General features: G+C 34.7%; 1 protein-coding gene across 3 annotated transcripts in view; it reads left to right on the forward strand.

Moving 5' to 3' along the window:
- TMEFF2 (transmembrane protein with EGF like and two follistatin like domains 2) overlaps positions 1-19,839 on the forward strand; it is a 274,215-nt gene that overhangs the window by 208,592 nt on the left and 45,784 nt on the right. For all 3 annotated transcript variants that reach the window (XM_004385575.3, XM_004385573.3, XM_004385574.3), the window contains exons 6-7: positions 2,769-2,917; positions 3,640-3,699. In XM_004385575.3, the coding sequence (XP_004385632.1) occupies positions 2,769-2,917; positions 3,640-3,699 (209 nt within the window). The remainder of the gene's footprint in view (positions 1-2,768; positions 2,918-3,639; positions 3,700-19,839) is intronic.

Here is a 19,839-nt window from a genome sequence, read left to right on the forward strand (position 1 = left end):
CTGAAAATCAGCCAGTGAAAACTCTAGGAATCACAGTGGTTGGATCCACAACCAATCATGGAGATAGCGCAGGACTGGGCAGCCTTTTGATTGATCCATTTCATTGTGCCTGGGGTGCCCATGAGTCAGAGGCCAACTTGACAGCAGCTAACAGCAGCATAGCTTAATGAAGTGAATTTTTCACTTAGACATTAATTCTAGCCAATTTGGTTCAACTAGATTTTCTCTTCCCATGTCTATTCCCACTTCAACCTTTTGTTATGGCATCAAATGGATTTCCAAGCTGTCAATTATTTTTTCAAAATATATATGGTGTACATTCCTGAATTTCTCTAGACTTATTTGGAGCTTAACTGCAAAGCCCTTGATATGTTACTTAATTTATAATTTAGATAGATACATGAGAGAACATGTTCTAGCAGATATTTAGACATCTTTCAAAGAGTTCCTAGAGTCTAACTAAACAACAAATAGTCAAAACTTAAACTGGCTTGAAGACAAAAGGAACCACATTTGAGGGGAGGGGCTTGCGGGTGTTCTATGAGTCGGAATTGACTCCAGGGCAGCAGGTTTGGTTGGTCTTCACAGGTGTTCATTTTATTAAGATTCATCAACCTTACTCATTATAAACGTCTTCTTGAATAACAATAAAAAAATTACATTTTATTTTAATTCTTAAATTAAAAATCTCCCTCCTACTCATGTCCCACAGTTCCTTCAATTTACCTCCACAAGCAAACCAATGTTATCAGTTTCGTACGTATCCTTTCAAAGAAATACTATGTATATGCACTGAAATACACACCACTTTTTTTTTAGTACAAAATGTCACCCCCTCTCTTTATTTAGTATAACCCTGATCTACAAAGTCCCTTCTCCAAATACACAATAAAAAGACCAAAATCTCTTTGAACAAGTAAGCAGTCTTTAATCTCAGATTTTTCACATCAGGAATCCATCATGGTAGCAATGTTATGCTCCCAGGAGCCATCATCATATGGCAACATCACAGCCAAGGTAGGACCACCACACCTCAATGACTTAAGTAAGCATTTAGGGATAGTTACCGTCTCTCCTAGCAATTCATACCTAAATAGGCAAGTATAAAAATAACCAAGTGTTCCTAAAGCAGTTCTCTTAAAAAAAAATTTTTTTTAAATGCATTAGCGCATTTTCTAACAGCATTTTGAACAGCATTCCAGGCAATTCTAATACAGATGGTCTAAGGACCACGCTCTGAAAACCTCTGCTGTAGACAAATCCTCTCTTAATCAACAACCTGTTAAGATCAAGCAGTGGTTCCCAGGCAGTGAGTGTGGTGCCACGCTGACTGCTGAAGAATACAGAATCCTAGACTCTACCCCAGAGTTCCTGGGGCCCAGGAACCTGTTTATGAATCTGTATGCTTAAAAGTTCTCCAGGCAATTCTAATACACAGCCTCTGTGAGTCAGAAATCTACTCCACAGTACCAAACAACAACAACTGGAATGTGGGTGGAGAGGGGTCAGGTTTTTGTTTAACACATCTGTAGTTCTACCATTTACTAGCTGTCTCACCCCTGTAATGTATTTGGACTGTAAAATGACTGTTGTGAAGATTAAATAAAGCAATGCATGTTAAAACTCCAGCATGTGGTAAGCTGGTTGTTATTGTTACCATTATATTATATTACATGCCCTGCACTAAATGAGAGAAGCATATAATCTATTTAGAAAAAGAATACAAATGTTAATAAAAATTTAAAATACTAATGAGAACCCAATCTTTTCTTCCCTGCATTTGAAGAATTTATATTCTAAAACATGTTTTCACACATGAAAAAAAACCACAATATTCTCAGTTACAAAATGTAGTAAAATACAGAGCATTATAATATAAACACATAGGAAAAACCATACAAAATTTGATTAAAGTGTCTAATTCTTCTAGTTCAGGTAACCTAGTTCTCATTAATTCACAGTTTTGTTTTTTTTTTTTTTTTAGATTATAGAACATATACTAAAAGTCATGAGTGACAAATCAACCTGTATTTATTGTTTAAAAATAGAAGCAGAAAAGAGAATTGTATATCTGGGAATGAAGTCCGTGGGATAAGTTTCAAGGGACCCATGAAACCCCTGAAATTTTATGCAAAGGGTTATTTATCTGAGTATGAGTATTTGTCAAGGGAGAGATCTATAGCTTTAATTTAATTCTCAAAGAGTTTTCTGGACCCAAACATGTTAAAGACCCCTGAAAATTCCTCTTTGTGTAGTTTATGTGCACCTTATTTATGCTGAAGAAATTTAACTCCTGACTGGACTCCAAATAATTTGTTTCTCTTAACTGTCCTCTGAATCATCTTACTCAAGCTTTAACCATTCAAGTATCTCTAGAAAAGAAGTAACACAGTATGAATTCATTTAAGGAAATTCTGCAGCCGAGTTTCTTGGCTACATCAGCCTATTCAAATTCTGCAGGTCTCAGCATGGAAGTTTTATGTACATGTTTTAAAATTTCTGGTGGCAGAGATTAACTGATGATCACTTTCTGAGTTTCCACTTTTCATTTCTTACCCATTGCTCAATTGTTTGAATTATTTCCTATTAGTTCCATGTTTTCTTTTCATCTCAGGTATAAAAGTGAAGATACTTCCCTGGAATGATACAATTCAATTTCACCAACTTGCATTTTGCCAACCTAGCAAGTCTTTCACTTTGTGTTTTATTTATGACGTGGTAACAACACTATTGATGTTACATATTTTTGTTTCACTTCCTTCCTTTAGGTGTGTGTGCAACATTGACTGCTCTCAAACCAACTTCAATCCCCTCTGTGCTTCTGATGGGAAATCTTATGATAATGCATGTCAAATCAAAGAAGCGTCATGTCAGAAACAGGAGAAAATTGAAGTCATGTCTTTGGGTCGATGTCAAGGTAATGTTCATACCAAAATTCATTTCAAAGAATGTTTTTAGTCTTTGTGCAGAAATGAAGAGTGAGGATAACTTCTTATTAGGCAGCTATTTCATTCCTGAAAGACAGTTCTGATTTATAAAGGGCAGTAGAGTTTACTGTAGCATTTCTGTTGATTCCAGGAATTTGACGGCATATCAGCAACAGTCCATATCTTTTTCTATATATTGGGACTGTGTATTCACAATGCCATGAACACAGAGGCCAATATTCAGAAGACAGAAGATATTCTCCTTGCAGAGGAAAAAAGAAATTCGAAATACTTTTTAGCAAAGAATCTAAGTATTTATTAGATAACATTGAAACTAAAAGCAAATCACTCTATTTTTCTGCTTTCATTCAGTAGAAATATTTCAAGTGCATTTTTAAAAGCAAGGTATACTGTAATACTCTATTTTGTGTCTTGATCAGAACCAAACCTTTTGATTTTTGACCTACTCTTTTAAACCACTTATCACAGTTGTAATTGTGAATCTTCTCCTTATTCCAAATTTTAAAAAGCAGTCATCATTCTAGTATTTGCCTTCAGACAAAAATTGACAATACAAATCTGTCCTTGTATAAAGATGCTGTAAAAATTCCTTAACTGCAGTGAAGATACTGTTGGAGGTATAAGATAAGGTTGACATTAGCGATTTAGGAAACAGTTAATCAATCTTTGTTGTTATTGTCTTTTAACACAGATAACACAACTGCAACTACTAAATCTGAAGATGGGCATTATGCAAGAACAGATTATGCAGGTACATAATATTTTCTACTACAAAACGTGAACACTTCTATAAAAGAGTCCTGGGGAATCATTGTTTTACAATTTATCCTAAATTGAACCTTGCAAGACTTCTGACATGTGCTGGTATTCTCTTGCTTAGTTTAAGCTTTCAAGAGGCACGAGTGAATTTTTGCTGAAGCAAATAAGACACTTATTTTTGCGAGAGTTAAAGCAATTGTCAAAAATGTCAGTAAAATATAATAAACTTGTTTTGACAGTGCAAATGGTACAAATGACAAAACATTTATCAAATTAATGGGCATCAGTGGAAATTAATGGGCATCAATGGAAATTAATGCAATTTTTGACAGTTTATTGTAATAAATGCAAATGTTCTTGTTTCAATTTTTGTAAAAGTCAGCAATAAAAAATGTTGCTAGTATCCAAAAAGCTAGAAAGGGCAGCTATAAATAATAACAATAAGGTTGTTTATATTTAGATGCAAAGTTCAAAAATAATAAAAAGTTAAAAATAATAAATAATAAATACCTTTCATTTATTTAGAAACTAAAACATAGTTTCTGAGACATGAAAATTCATAAAGCATTTTATATAAAATGTAAATCTTATTTAGCTACAATGGAATTTTATTTTGAGGAAAATATCTAAGTAATATAATTTTCCTAGTTTCAAAAATAATATGTGGGTATACAAATGGGATTTTATCAAATTATTAGATTTTTAGATTTTTATAGAAATTTGAGGTAAAAATAAAAGTAAATTATTGAGGTTATAAAATAATGATGTTACATAATGTGGTTTTTGTTGTTGTTTTTTAACACAGTTTTCCATTTAGCTATTAAGCATTTTGTAACTAAATGTATGGTTATTATTCAAACAGAATTGCTTCTTATTTTTCAAAGTATGCACTACCATTCACTCTTTGTTTCTGAAGTTTCATTTTCTTTAACAATATTTCTGAGGTTATATGTATATACAATATAAACCTGAGTGAAATTGATCAAATGTTTTACTTATACATACCTCAAATTTTTCAGAATTTGGAAATGATAAAAGGATTCTTTTTTTATTTTCTGTTATCTGAATATTTTTCAACACATACACAAAACTTTTTATGTGCTAGAAGCCTGGAATTACCACCGATAACAATCCATGGCGGGGAAAGAATTTGTTCTACTATTTTATACCCATTCCCAAAGTGTCAAGGAGAGTCGTTAACAGGTGTTCCTTAAAAAGAATAGTCCAATGGTCAGATAAGTTTGGGAAGAGCCAAACTAACTAAATGGATCCTTCATCTCAGAACTCTTTAGAGTCCTTTCGTGGGCTGCAAAATCTCTTAGGGAAATATAATATGCATCTTTGTTTAACTTTTTGTTGTGGAGAATTTCTAATATACACAAAATATGCACATATGTAGGCTGGACAGTGTAATGAACCCACATGGGTTCATCACTCAAACCCAGTACATTAGCCCATTGCTAACCCTGCCCCATCCAAACCCCCATTTTCTTTCCCCATTTCCTTGCTGTATTGAAGCAAATTCCAGACATTACATCATTTCATTCATAAATACTTTAGTATGTATCTCTGAAAGATAAATCTTTTGTTAATAAAATAACACCATTATCACACCTAAAAATAATTAATAATTTCTTATAATACACAGCTTTTATCAAACTTATTTAATTAATAACACATTTTTTGTGACATTTTGCAGTACTAGTGCTCCCCAGAATGCACTTTGGGATATGATTATCCACAGGATAATATTAAAAGTAACAAAAGATGACAATGGAAAATCAAAGTCTGCAGATAGTGAAATATATTTTAAATTTAAAATAAAATAAAAGTAAAATTTTAAATTTAGTTTTTTATAATAAATAATAACTATATCCTTACAATATTATAAGTCACTATTTGGCATAATTTATCTTTAGTGTAGAAAAATTGGAGGTTTCATAAAAATCTCTCTTCCATACAAAGAGTTGCTTACTACTGGAGCTTAAAATTCTTTTACCCTTATAAACTAGTTCATTTGGAAAAATCTTCGAAAATATAACATCCTCTGAATATCTTCTCCATTGAGCCATCCATCACTGGATTCATAGGAAAATTAAATCTCTCCCTGAGAATTTTGTCCTTGAAACAAAGAAATCTTCAAGTTAGTGAGCATCAATGTATAAATATAAGCATTTTATAAAATTATACCAGTAATATCACACACTAGAATCTACAGCTCTCCTGATGTCATCTCATATTTCATATTAACAGTTTGTCCATTTTCAAAAAGATTTGGGATTGAATTGTGATTTCAAAAATAATTCATATATGGGATTTGGTTTCAAACAGATAATCTCTGATTTTCAGTGTCAATGCTTTTAATTGACATATTTCCAATTTTATTTCTTTATTGGACATACGAAGATAAGATAATGCATTTTTTAACACATACAAATAAAAACTCTTCAGACACTCAGTGTGGTCCAAGGGTTTCTGCTTTGAAATTGGACTTACCTAGTAATTCTCAAAGGAAACTTTTAACATAAAAGTAAAGTTTAAAAGTACATGTTTGTTAAAATCTGAAATTAAGACAGGAACAAAGATAATGTCAGCTGAAGCTTGCAAGTCTTAATTAAACATTGATTGCATACATTAGAATTTTCCTTTTCCTTCTTGGGAATGAAACTATGTTTATATGGTCAACAGAAGAGTTCAGAGAATCTTTCCATGAGTTATTCTGAGATAAGCATATCAGTACAAGTTTAGATATCTTCCAATGAGTTGACCAAAAGCTGGAGGCATAAAGACTCTTAAAACTCAGAGTTTGTTTATCTCCCTGACACAGAGAGCTATCAATCAAGCTGCTTCCATGTCACTCTTTTTAATTACGATCTGGTGGCTTAGTGGTCAAGAGCTCGGCTGCTAAACAAATGATTGGCAGTTCAAATCCACGAGCTGCTCCCTGTAAACCTTATGGGGCAATTCTACTCTGTCCTAGGGGATCACTATGAGTCGGAATTGACTCAACAGCAATGAGGTTGGGTGTTTTGGTTTAGAGCTGCAATGACATTTGTATAGGTATTTATCATTTACAAAGTGTACTTTCACTTGAAATGCCTTATTTGTATCTTACCACTGACCTATGGTACATAGCAGGAAACCCTGGTGGCCTAGTGGTCAAGTTCTACTGCTGCTAACCAAAAGGTCGGCAGTTCTAATCCACCAGGTGCTCCTTGGAAACTCTATGGGGCAGTTAGTTCTACTCTGTCCTATAGGGTCACTATGAGTTGGAATCGACTCGGCAGCAATGAGTTTGGTTTTGGTTTCATAGTACATACATAGTACATGTATTATTACTACATTATTATTATTCCTGATTTACAAATAAGAAAGCAGAAACTCAGAAAGAATAAATGAATTAACAATGTTGCATAGTTCATAGTTCACAGTTAGAAATTCACCCAGATATGCTGACTCCATATTCCATACTTCTTCCAATTTACCATTTAAAAAAAATGCTTATAGGCTTTCATGCTGGCTCTCCAGTTGTTGTACTGGAGACCTTCACCATAGCTCTTCTTCCAGGGTATGCGTGCAGCAAAACACAGAGTAGCAACCAAGCAAGAAACTCCATTGACTTGGTCCTCCTCTCTGGTCCCAGAATTATTCTTCTACGCTCCTTCCCTATACCCCTTAACTCCGTATGGTAGACATTGGCCCTATGCCCTACCCATAAAAAAACTGTTGCCATCGAGTCGATTCCATCTCATAGCGACCCTATAGGACAGAGTAGAACTGCCCCATAGAGTTATGACCTACATGCAGACACATATACCAACTACATGTGACCGTGAGCGTACGTGCACACACACATACATATACACACAGAGGCACATAAGTACTGCTGAGTTATCTTCGTATGTCTTAAAATGATGACATTGTAATTTTTGGTCTTCTTCTCTAACCCACACATGTACACGCACAAACACACATTCTCTCTTCCTTCTCAAAGAAAGAATTGGAATTTAATTAAAATGGCCATACCTTCATTGATGTTCTTATTAAAAAAAAAAAATTATACTCTTTTGACATTATTTAATTAATAGTCATGTTCCTCAGCATCTCCAATCTTCCAATAGTATTTACATTTTCTTGAATTCTTGAACACAAACTTTGGAAAAATAAAAGGAATCAAATAGAGAACCAGTATATCACTGTCCTCTTAATTTCTATTTCACATGCTAAAATCTCCCCAAGGAGAGAAAATAGGAGTTGTGTGACTCACATTCCTAGAAGTTTGCTATGGGCTCACGGCTAATTTAATGTCACAGTCATTTCCCTTGATGGACAAACATTTGCAGACTCGTCCACTAGAGGGAAGTAATGTTTTTAACATACTCTCATTTTCTCTTATAATACTATAGGTTAAAAATCCCTTGCCAATTCCATTTTTCCCTTGAGCCTACCTTATTGTTGTTGTCATTAGTTGCTGTCAAGTCAGCTCCAAGTCATGGTGACCTTATGTATAGCAAAACAAAATGTTGCCCTAAGCTATTAATCCAAGAACACATATTTCTGATTATAAAAAAATTAGAGACATACTTTAAAGAAAACTAATCTTAAAATCAGTTTGCTATATCTCATTTTTAATATCATGTACCACAAAGAGTCTCCACTAAGGACCAGGCTGAATGACATAAGATAAATGCAAAGTGAGTGAGTGATAACTCCAACAAGACAAACGTATGCAATAGACAGACAAGAATGTAACCGAACTTGAACAGAGCTGTGAATTCCATGATGCTCACAAGCACATAACCAGTCCGCACCAAGAGACCAAAGAATTTTCTAGCTCACCACCGCCAGTATTACTTTCTGGTTGTATCTGACTCCTGACCTCTATTCTGCCCTCCCTCCTTTAATGAGACCCTAGGCATTAGGGAGTCTTGAATCAAGAGCTTTGGATCTTTTTGTTTCTAGACAGAGTAACAGGCTTCAGGTCAAATATGCTAAACAGACCACTTAATTCCATTCTCCCTTCATCAGTCTAAGACCTGGATCTAGATTTAGGTCTATCGCTTCACCCGCAGAAAGATTTAGAGAACACAAATTTTATAAAACCACAAATCTAGGGCTTTGAGGGCTTTCTGTTGTTTCAAATATGCTAACATTTAAACTTTCCTTTTGGATGTTTTAAAATAGCAAAAGTTTTACAAACCTTTTGAAGTTTGCAACATTTTCTTTAAAAAATATATGCCCCTCATGTTTTGCAATAAAAAAAAAGAAGTTCAACTATTTTGTTTTTCTTCATCTGGTATATGTATTTTCTGATTATGTTGCTTTTCTGTCTAAAAGCCTGGCCATGCTTTAGAAAAACTGGCTATGTATTTTTTTCATTAAAAATGTACTTCGTTTTGTAAGTTGTTAGATACTAGGGAGAAAACAGCAACCATAAAGTTAAACTATTTTGTTTTTTATCACCAAGAAAATAAAATGTATTTTATTTTATGATATTTTCTGCCCGTTTCCAGGAAGGACTTGCATGGCTTATAATTAAAATATATTCATTGAGATTGTTTAAGGGGAAATTGGAAATAGAAAAGCAGACTGTTGAGGGAAATAAATATATCAGCCACATAAACTATTACAGTTACTGCATTTAGCCCTAAGCCTCCTTGAAACCAATGTAAAAAAAGAAATTAAAGTTGAATCAATTCATTCAACAAATACTAATGAAGGCCCTGCTATATGCAAGCCACTGTTGTGAGCTTTGCAAAGGTGAACAAATCAATCAAGATTTTTGCTAAATGGAGCTTTATTTTGTTGTCCAATAAAAATAGTCAATTTGGAAACCAAAGACAAAGTTTCTCTAATTCTATATCCTAAAAGAAATATTTAGAATAGATTTTTTTTTACAAGGCATCACTAAAAAACATAGAATGGGTATCTTCAACAATGATTTTTACAAAATATGCTAAGAGCCTTTTCATATGGCTAGCGTTTTTTTTTTTTAATTAATTTTTGGTAACATTCTAGAAAATAGCATTAAAATATGAATAAACCAATGATAGTGTTTCTGTGTTAGACTAAAGTAAATGACCTACATTTATATATGTTTCCAAACTGGGAAAAAAAATAGAATACTGAGGAAAATGGCTGTGGGGAACAGCATGCTTAGCTTATCTTCCTCGTGTACCTGTAGTTTCAACAGGAATTGGTTAACAGTACTGAAAGAGCCTGAAGTAAAAATAAAGAATGTGTTGGACTGTAGTATTTATATAGGGAAAAGAAATTCCCCTGATTTTAGTGGCTGTTAATGAGAAAGGTAAGCCCTGGGTCATCTTCAGCCTTGGGAGGGAGCCAGGGTCTCCCTAGCTCTGAGTCTAGGTAGACACGCAAGGGGCCCAGGTGTATTTACTGAACATTACACCATGGTAGTTTACTATACTTACAACATTTAGAAAGGATTACTTTTCAGGAAAATTTATCTTTGGAAACTCATTCCTTTTGTAAGCAATAATTTAGATTTAAGCTAAGGTCTGAAATATGGAAGAAAGAAACTGGAAATATACACTGAAACCAAATACCATTCATGTCATTCATATTTTATCAACCTATTAGAGCTTGGCTGCTAACCAAAAGGTCAGCAGTTCGAATCCGGCGGCTGCTCTTTGGAAACTCTATGGGGCAGTTCTGCTCTGTCCTATAGGATCACTGTGAGTCAAAACCAATTCGATGGGAACAGGTTATGGGTTTTTTCCATACTAGGAGGAAACTGGTATCTTGAAAGGGAAAAGGTATCTAGATAGTCTAAGTGAATTATGATAGTAACTTGTTTTCTGTAGAAGCCATTGCAATTTACAAAGCCATGTCTTCTTCAGTCTTTACAACAGAAATGTGAGGTAGAGAGAAAAGAGAGACTTCGAGAGATCAAATAAAATGAATATGTGATAGAGCTAAGGTTCAAACCATTATTGCTAATTCAAGAATTCAGCAAAGTCCAAACAATAAGGAACCAGAGGAGAAGTGTCACTACCTAACATTTTTAGGAGCTTTGGGACTGACTCTGCATTCTGAAGGTTAACCCCTTGGGAGTTCCAGATGCAAAAAAAAAAAAAAAAAAAAAACGATTTATCATGATATCTCCATTGCTGTGAGATGATTCAAAGAGTTATTCTTCTCTTCAAACTAATGCTTATGTCTTACAAGCGTCTTATAAGGGTTAAGTCTGGTTTTAAAATTTTCCTGTTCTGGTTCCTGTTTCTCCATATAGACAACAGAAACTGAATGCAATGGTGTTTCCTACCAAGTAATCCTACATTAGTAGGAAACACACACACGAACACTAACCTCTGTGCGATACTTTATAGTTTTACAAAGACCACTCACACTACCTCATTTGTTCTATCTCAGTTCAGTAAAATGGGGTTGCAAATAAAATCAAGGCTCAGAGAAGCTAAGTGGTTGACCCAGAGCTGGACACAGTATTTTGACAAACTGACCAACCACCCGTGCACATAGGGGAATTGCTTAATTTATCTAATATGTGCCTCAATTGCTCTTCCATTATGCATATGTAGACATACATATCAAGTGGTTTCATATCATATTTATAACATGAATAAATTCAGTCATGTGAACTCAGTCATCTACATTTAAAATGGAAGCTTTTTCCATTTGCTCATGAACACAAGGAGCACTTCACTGGAAAGCATGTTATGTCTAGGGCAATAATTTGATCGGTAGGAAATAAATAAATAGCAGCAAATGCAGGCAGCAGCTTGTAGCACAAATATTGGTATCCATAGTGAAATAAATAAAAATGTTTGCCCAGGCTATTACAGTGCCACCAGACTAGCCTAGAATATTTAAGCACAGGAAATGAATTAAGATGATAGATATTCTCAAGATTTCTGAGGGAAAGTGTCTCAATTCAAGTATTTTCCCCTCTGGGACTTACATTAGAGTGCTGCAAAAGTCATAAAGTTTTCTATGAACTCACAATTTTTTCTGCTCTTTTGAACTTCTGTGCTTTCATTGTTTTCCCCATAAAATCATGTAGCCAGTCATCTGTAATATTGTGTTATATTCATGGTTATAGATAGACATAGAAATGGTATTTGCAATACAGATGAAGAGTTGCCTTGGGCCCTGGTAGACACTCTCTAAAACTTTATGTTTATGGCCCAGTTCATAATGCATCCTGTATCATTTATGTGCCCTTTTTTTCCATTTGAAATGCTCCTTTCTGCAATAAATTGTTCACTTTAAGGTGTTACTAATCTACCTTTCTCTTCCATAAATGTAGGGCAGCTCATTTAGTGGTTAAAGCCGTGAAATTAGACAGGATTGAGTTTAAACACTGGCCATTTTATTATTGGCTATTTAACCCTGAGTGAATTAATTCACCTTTCTGAAACTCAGTTTCTTCATTTGTTCAATGGAGACAAAAAAAAAATCTACTTCCATGTGCTTTAAGTTTGAACTAAAAGACACTTTGTAAAGGATAAGCAAACAACAAGTGAGCTCTCAAATGGTAGTAAATGTTATTACGTTCCTTTGGTCTGACACCTGAAAGTAATTGATTCTTAACAACTATGACATGCTGTATGGGATGTGGTCTGTCCATATGATAAGTGTTCAGAGTTTTTATACAGATGTTATTATTTATAGACTCATACAGTTACAAGAGGTTGCTTTTTTTCTACCCAAACATATAAAAAATTCTTCCAAGAGACCTTGCCTGACTTTTTAATTAATTTCTATTGTTGTTGTTAGTTTCCGTCGAGTCAATTCCAACTCATAGTGGCCCCAAATGTGCAGAATAGAACGGCTCCACAAGGTTTTCAAGGTTGTGACCTTTCAGAAGTCAATCACTAAGCCTATCTTCTGAGGCACCTCTGGGTAGGTTTAAATCACCAACCTTTGTGCTAGTAGTCACGCGTTTAACCTTTTGCACCACCCAGGGACTCCCAATTCATCTCTAAATAGATATTTATTCAGCACCGATCATTTATAAGTCTTTAGCACATTGATATGTCTAAATTATCAGGTAACTAATTTTTCAATTTTCCTCCAATCAACATAATTTTATGTGTGGTATATTTTGGTCACTTTAAAATAATATGATCACCAGGTTATTACAACATGAGATTCAATAGAAATTTAGTGGGAGGATAGAACATATAATTGCAAGATTGTGAAGGCATCACTTATTTTCTTTCCCATTTGACCCTTAAAACTAGTCATTCATGCCAAAAGGGTATATGTTTGACTGACCTACACATTCATTGCATAAAAAAAAAAACTATGTATTGCATGACCATAGAGGTAAGGAGGTATCAATACAAAAATAGCATGAATATGATATAACCAAATAAACCAGTTGCCATTGAGTCGATTCCGACTTGTGGTAACCCGCAAGTGTCAACAGTAGAACTGCGCTCCATTGGGTTTTCAATGGCTGATTTTTTGGAAGTAGGTCGCCAGGCCTTTCTTCTGAGGCCTTTCCACCTCCAGGTGGACTCAAACCTCCAACTTTTTGGTTAAGAGCCAAGCGTGTTAACTGACTACACCACCCAGAAACCCTGAAGATGATATATAGGAATTTATTTCTGTTTATGCTAAACATTATTTCCACTCAAAAATGTAAGTGTTCACAGGTCAATAGTCAATACACATACAAACACACACATACACATACACACCTTAAAGAGACAGAGTATTAAGATCAACCGAATGTTTTCAACAGAAACTGATAATCAAGAAAAGATGAGTATACTTAGCATGGGGGACAAAGAGAGAAAAGCTATTTGCGCTCAAACGTCTAGATACCGCTAGTGAAAGCTCAGTAATTCTCCACCTCAATTTACCTTTTCACTTCAACCATGTTATTTTCATTCCTAAGAAGAGTAGTGTAAGTATGGGGTAGAATGTATGAAACCGAAAGAAGAGTAGGCTCTGTCCAAATACTCTGCATAATTTCAAAGCACATTGTTTTCCATGAAACCAGTAAATAGAATTCAAATGTTTTTAAAATAACAAGATGTTCACATACTTTGATATTGCTGCTTTTGTTAATGAGACTGACATGCCCCAAATATATGAACCACATTATCAACTACATTACAAATGCAGTTCTCACATCTCGACTGTTTGAGACTGTGTACAAACATAATCAACTAGAAATATTTGAAAATATCTGTGAAACTAAATCTCTCAGAGAAATTGCATTTTTAAACACTGTTACTTGTTTCATGGGTCATAGCTCATTCCCTCTAGTTGTTTATTTGGAAAACTCTTAGCCTTATAGTTTGAACTCAAATGTAATTAAGAGGAATCTAATTTATGATGCAAACTTCAGGCATAACAGTATATGTAAATCAGTGATAAAGCTTTGGGCAAAATATTGGTCTAGTAATTCATAAACAGTAATGAGGAGAAGGAGGACAATATCCCATCTCTGAGTCCTGAGGTACAAGGAAGAGATGGAGAATATGGCCCCATTCTGAGAAGCCTGAGTGATTTGGTGTTCTCTGGGAAAGCTAGTGCTTCGGTACGCAAGGAAAAAGATGAAAATTTCAGTGAAGCATCTGAGGACAGAGGGGGCATTTGCAGAGTATGAAGCACAGTTCCTGGTGAACCTTGGGAAGTGTTTGGAAACTGGTGGCCAAGAGATAGGCTTAGTCAAGGGTAGAGAACCAAGAAGGGCAGCACATCATGGGTGTGTTGGTTCAGTGGAGGAAGAATAACTGGGACAGGGCAGTGCAAGAATTACACTTTAGATATTGACTATATTAATGATGGTATGGCTCTCAGATTGTAGACTTAGAAATCTAAGTTTTCAGCAAACCAAGAGTAAGCTGTCCCTCAGTGGTGAACTCACGTTAACCAAACTCAATGCTTATGTATTGATTTGTAATGTGAAATGAATTACCTACAGGACTTGGATCCTCTGGCCAGTGCATTCTCTTCCTAGAGCTGACTTTTCTGAGAAGCCAGCCTATAATCAGTTGCTTAGTGAACAAGACTAACACATAGATTCTTTCGATACTAAGACAGCTGATGCAAACCTCAGCACAGCAGGGATACTTCCACCGTCAAGTAGGGATAGATAAGAAGCTCCCTTGGGCCAGAATCTCCTCACCTAAAGTCAGAGCTTACTCAAACTAGCAGTATTGGCCTGTGTGAGTCTCCTTTTCTGGGTTTCCTTCTGAGCAGTCTCCCTTCCAATCTACCTATGTTCCTAGATATGTAAATGTAATTAGGGTAAAGTTTAGGGTTGCTCTTCAAGAAGCCATTGCCTGACTAAGTTATTCTAGTGCTCTGGACAGGCACAGAGCAATTCTCATCTTATTTCTGAGCTCCTCTCAGATCTCTCTTTCACTAGCCCCCAAGTAATGACAATATTAGTACACATTTCACGTTATATTGGATTGGTAGGTCCTTGTGCATTGTAAAACCTGCAAAAGTTTTGACACAAATTTAACTTTGAAAGCAATCCTTTAACATAGAATCCAAAGAGTTTTACCAAGAACAAAGACAAAAACAAATGATTCTTAGAAAGCAAGTTTAATCTTTTTTGGTTTTTTTCTGAGATAATTCTCAGCGCTTAGATGAACAAATGCCCTTTATGGTGACATTGTTAATTTTTAACTTCAAAAAACATAAACAGAATGTGTTTATTAGTTATCTCATACAGACTGAAATGGAAGATTTTGCCAGGAGTTGTTAATGCATTATCAGTGTTTGACAGTCTTATAAAATGTTATTGTAAAATATATTCTAGGCTAATAAAAAACTATTTTTAATCTTTTGTTCACTTTCCTGAAGTTCAAAGCTGTGTCATGTATCAGAAAACTCACTCTCAAGAATATTTCATTAAAAATTTTATTTCATAATGGAAATAAATGTCTAGTTAACTAAAAAAGATTAAATAAATTTTTAAAATCTTTCTGAAATGCAGTCTAAATGCAAGCTCCATTTGTCCTCCAGAAATTAAGTATTCCAGAAAGAGTATGTTATTAGTCTACAGGGTTTAAACCAATAAGCGATTAGTGTTTTGTCACGCAGTACACATCCAAATTCACTTCTGCAGACTGATTGTTCATGTAGTGTCACAATTATTCTACAATTCTTGCACCAGTTGTTTTTTTCCTCTTTATTTTTATGTTATTTAAAAGGCCTCAGGAAAGTTGAAGGTTTTGAATTGTTTGAAATCATCTCTGAGCAAATCCCACTACTATCCCTTCACCCCGGCCACTCACTCATTCCCCATAGTTGACATGTATGTCGTTGTTACTGGTTTCTGAATTGCAATGAAATATAGCTATAAAAGCATGAGGAAGAACCAACAGGCCAGAAAAACTTATCTATATGATAGTAAATTAAGTGTCCAGGCTGTCTTTCTTCTCTATGTATTTCAATCAATAGTCAGCATCACATCCTGTCAATAATGACAGTTAATCATTAACCCTTTGCCATCGAGTTGATTCCGACTCATAGCGGCCCTAAAGGATAGAGTAGAACTGACCCATAGGGTTTCCAAGGAGCTATAAGCAGATTCAAACTGCCGACCTTATCGTTAGCAGCCAAGCTCTTAACCACTGCTCCACCAGGGCTCCAGTTAACCATTAGGTCTTACTTATATAAACAGATTAGCACTATTATGCTCCAATATCCAATCTGGCTGCTTTCTGCAGCTAGTGTGCTTCTGAGCTGTTCACCTTAGCCAGGAAATATAGCTAATTATAATGTTATCCCATGAAATCCCTTATCATCTTCATTATCTTCGTGATTATCATCATTATCATCATAATAATCAGGAAAATAATACCACTGGAAAAAGATCACTTAGTTCATTCCAAATTCAACTAGAAATTATATGTCTGTTATCTGTTGTTTTGAATTCACTACAAGGCTATTCTCCAATGATATGGATAATCATATTTATTTCTTAAATTCATTTGGATTTCAGAGTAAATCATTTATAAGTAGCATTTTGTAGAAGAAAGAGCCTGGAATAGAAATCCAGAAACTTTTGAATTAGTCTTATCTCTGTCACAAGCGAACTCATCTAAACTTGAATGGCTTTTTAAACTCACAGGGCCTAAATTTTCTCTTCAGTAAAATTTGAAAATAAGATTAGATTAAGTATGATGGCTTTCTAGTTTTAGGATTCCATGACCAATTATAAGATCCTTAAATGGCACAAACGGTTTGTACTCGACTGCTGACCTAAAGGTTGGCAGTTCAAACCCACCTAGCAGCACTGCGGAAGAAAATACCTGGCAATCTCCTTCCATTAAGATTACAGCCAAGAAAAGCCTAAGGAGCAGTTCTATTCTTCAACACATAGGGTCATTGTGAGTTGGAAATGACTTGAAGGCAACTAACAACAATAACAACAATGACCAAGTACATAGAATTAGTTCAGAAATCATGGTTGAGTGAAGAATTATTGACCACTGTCTTACTACAGTGGTTCTCAACAGGGGGCAATGGTACGGTGGTTAAGAGCTCAGCTGCTAACAAAAGGTCAGCAGTTCGAATCCAACAGCCGCTCCTTGGAAACGCTACGGAGCAGTTCTACTCTGTCCTAGAGGGTCACTATGAATCAGAATTGACTCAGCAGCAACAGGTTTCCCACCCCCCCCAGGACATTTGGCAACTTCTGGAGACATTTTTTATTGTCATGACTCAAGGCCGGGGTGTGGGGGGAGGGCAGTAGAGACTTCTACTGGCATCTAGTGGGAGGAAGCCAGGGATGCCCCCCACAACAAAGAGTTATCCAGCCTATACACCAGTAGTGCCAAAGTTGAGAAACCCTAATTAATGGTGTTAGACATTATGGGAAAGGACATATTAGGTGGGATTTGAAAGTTAAATGGCTCTGTGGAGTCCAAAGCTGGGCTTCCCTAATCATTTCTCAGTTCTCCTGTGCCTCAAGAGGAGATGTAATTGCAGACCAAGGATAATGGGCCTAGTCTAAGCTGCTTTTCATTTCTCTGTTTAACACACACATATCCTTTTTTTAAAATAATGGTTTGTCCCATAAATAGAAATGTCCTTTAAGTGTTCTCAAATAAGAGAGAATCTCTATCTGTCTCTAAAAGGCTTATTTATCTAAATGGTAAAAATTCCTCTGACTAAAAGAGAAATTACATTTATTATATTTCATATGGATATGCTTAGGTATCATAAGTCGTTAAGGAAAGTCTCATAATAAAAATTGGATCACTGATCCTATTCAATATTCCTAACCAGTATTCTCATAACCTGAGTTCCTGCTTTGCTTCTGCCCAAAGCTGTGCAATTTTTTTGTTCCTATTAGTTACTCTTTACAAATTTCGTCTAGGCTGCTGAACAAGATACTACCTGTTTGAAAGATTTTTAATGATGTTCTTTGAGGAGGAAATAACCATTTTAAAGTTTTGTTTTGTTTTTTTTTTTCAATTATCAGGGCACTTCCACAATGTAAATCTTTGTAAACCTTGTTCCTAGAAATATATTTAAAACCAAGTGGAAAAATTCTATTAAAGTATTCAACAGCAATACTTAAGACTAAAATTGTGTTATTCACAAAACAAAAATGCTTGATACAGTGTTAGAACTCAGGAATTTCATGAAAACGTTCACAGCTGAAAGAGAAGGGGAACCTGAAGAATGTCTCTTAAATGACAAGATAGTGCTCAGCTAGACTGCCACATTCGTCAGGAAGGACATGAATGTGTGATACCGTTAAGCGTCTCCCAGCACAGGCTCCTTGGAACAGGGAAGAAGCCTTGCTGCATTTGTTTGCTGTCGTACCTTGTGAAATAAAGTTATTGGTTTTGCAACAAGGACAATGAGGATATTTGTTTAAAAAGACAACTTGAAAAAAATAGCAAAGACAACAGGAAATGATAAATGAGCAAGTCTTTGCTACAGTAATTACTTTAGTATTGAAACAAATGAGTGACTTTCACAGTAATGCTATTTTCTGTCTTAGATTATACCACTGCCTATTCATACAGTATGTGTATCATTGATCTTTTTACTGGAAAAAAAATATAGCTAAAAAGGAGAAATCAGAAAATAAATTGTCTTTGAGAGATTTATGTTAATGTTTTGAAAAACTTATGATGTCCTTTGTGAAAATAGACTATTTCTGAAAGGTGGAACTGTTTTTTGTTTGTTTGCTTGTTTTTTAATCTAAATTAGATTTATACCAAAAGTTAGTTATTAGAAAAAATGAAGTAAATCTTCCTGGTAGAGACAGATGAAATAATTATCTATAATTTATTTATTGAATGTTATTCTGTATAGGATTTGTTAATTCCCTGTTGAAATGTTTTGATTTTGTGGAAGACACACTGAACAAGAAATTTAAATATCTAAATTCCAAACCTAGCTGATTAACTTACAAATGTTATGTCATCTGGGAAAGTCTCTGAACCTCTCTGATATTCTTTAAAATAAAGATCATATCTTTTCAGTCTTTTTCACATGTATTAGATAGGAAAGACTTTTTTAAGATCTAATTCACTGTACAGTTATAAGGTACTATTATTGACACAAATTTGGGGTACAGATCCTCCTCATTCTAAAATGTTTTCCATATTGTCATCAAAGTTTTATTGTTTTCCAGACTGGAGTCATTTCATTTGGAAAGTATAATTTGATCTAATTTTAACAAAATTCAAACTGAAGATTTTTAAATTCTAGATTGCCATCTTCTCGTTTCTGTATATGGGTGTAGTAATTGGGTATTATAAAATAATTAAATGACAAAGCTAATGGGTTCAATCTTCTCGTGTGTATCAGTGAAGCTTCAAATTTATGCCTCAGCTTGATCTGTATCCCACTGATTGCCTTAAGTCTTTTTCAAACTCTATTTTCTAAAAACACAAGGGTTTTTGGAGCAACCATTCTTATGACTATAATTGCTTTTTCATTTACCACATTCCTAAATAATGGTGGAGTTCACTGGACTCAACATGTACAGAATATTTCAAAATTTGAGTTAAAATTGTATTAGTCAATGGTAATATTATATAACTCTATTAAGAGAAATCTATTACAGAATTTGAATGCAGCCATATGCTAGTTAAAATTATGAGCTAAAAATGTTAAAAGCATGTTCCAGGCAAGGCACACTACATCATTTCTG

This window comes from Trichechus manatus, unplaced genomic scaffold (genome assembly GCF_000243295.1).
Source record: "Trichechus manatus latirostris isolate Lorelei unplaced genomic scaffold, TriManLat1.0 scaffold00142, whole genome shotgun sequence".
In the NCBI taxonomy this organism is placed as follows: Eukaryota; Metazoa; Chordata; class Mammalia; order Sirenia; family Trichechidae; genus Trichechus; species Trichechus manatus.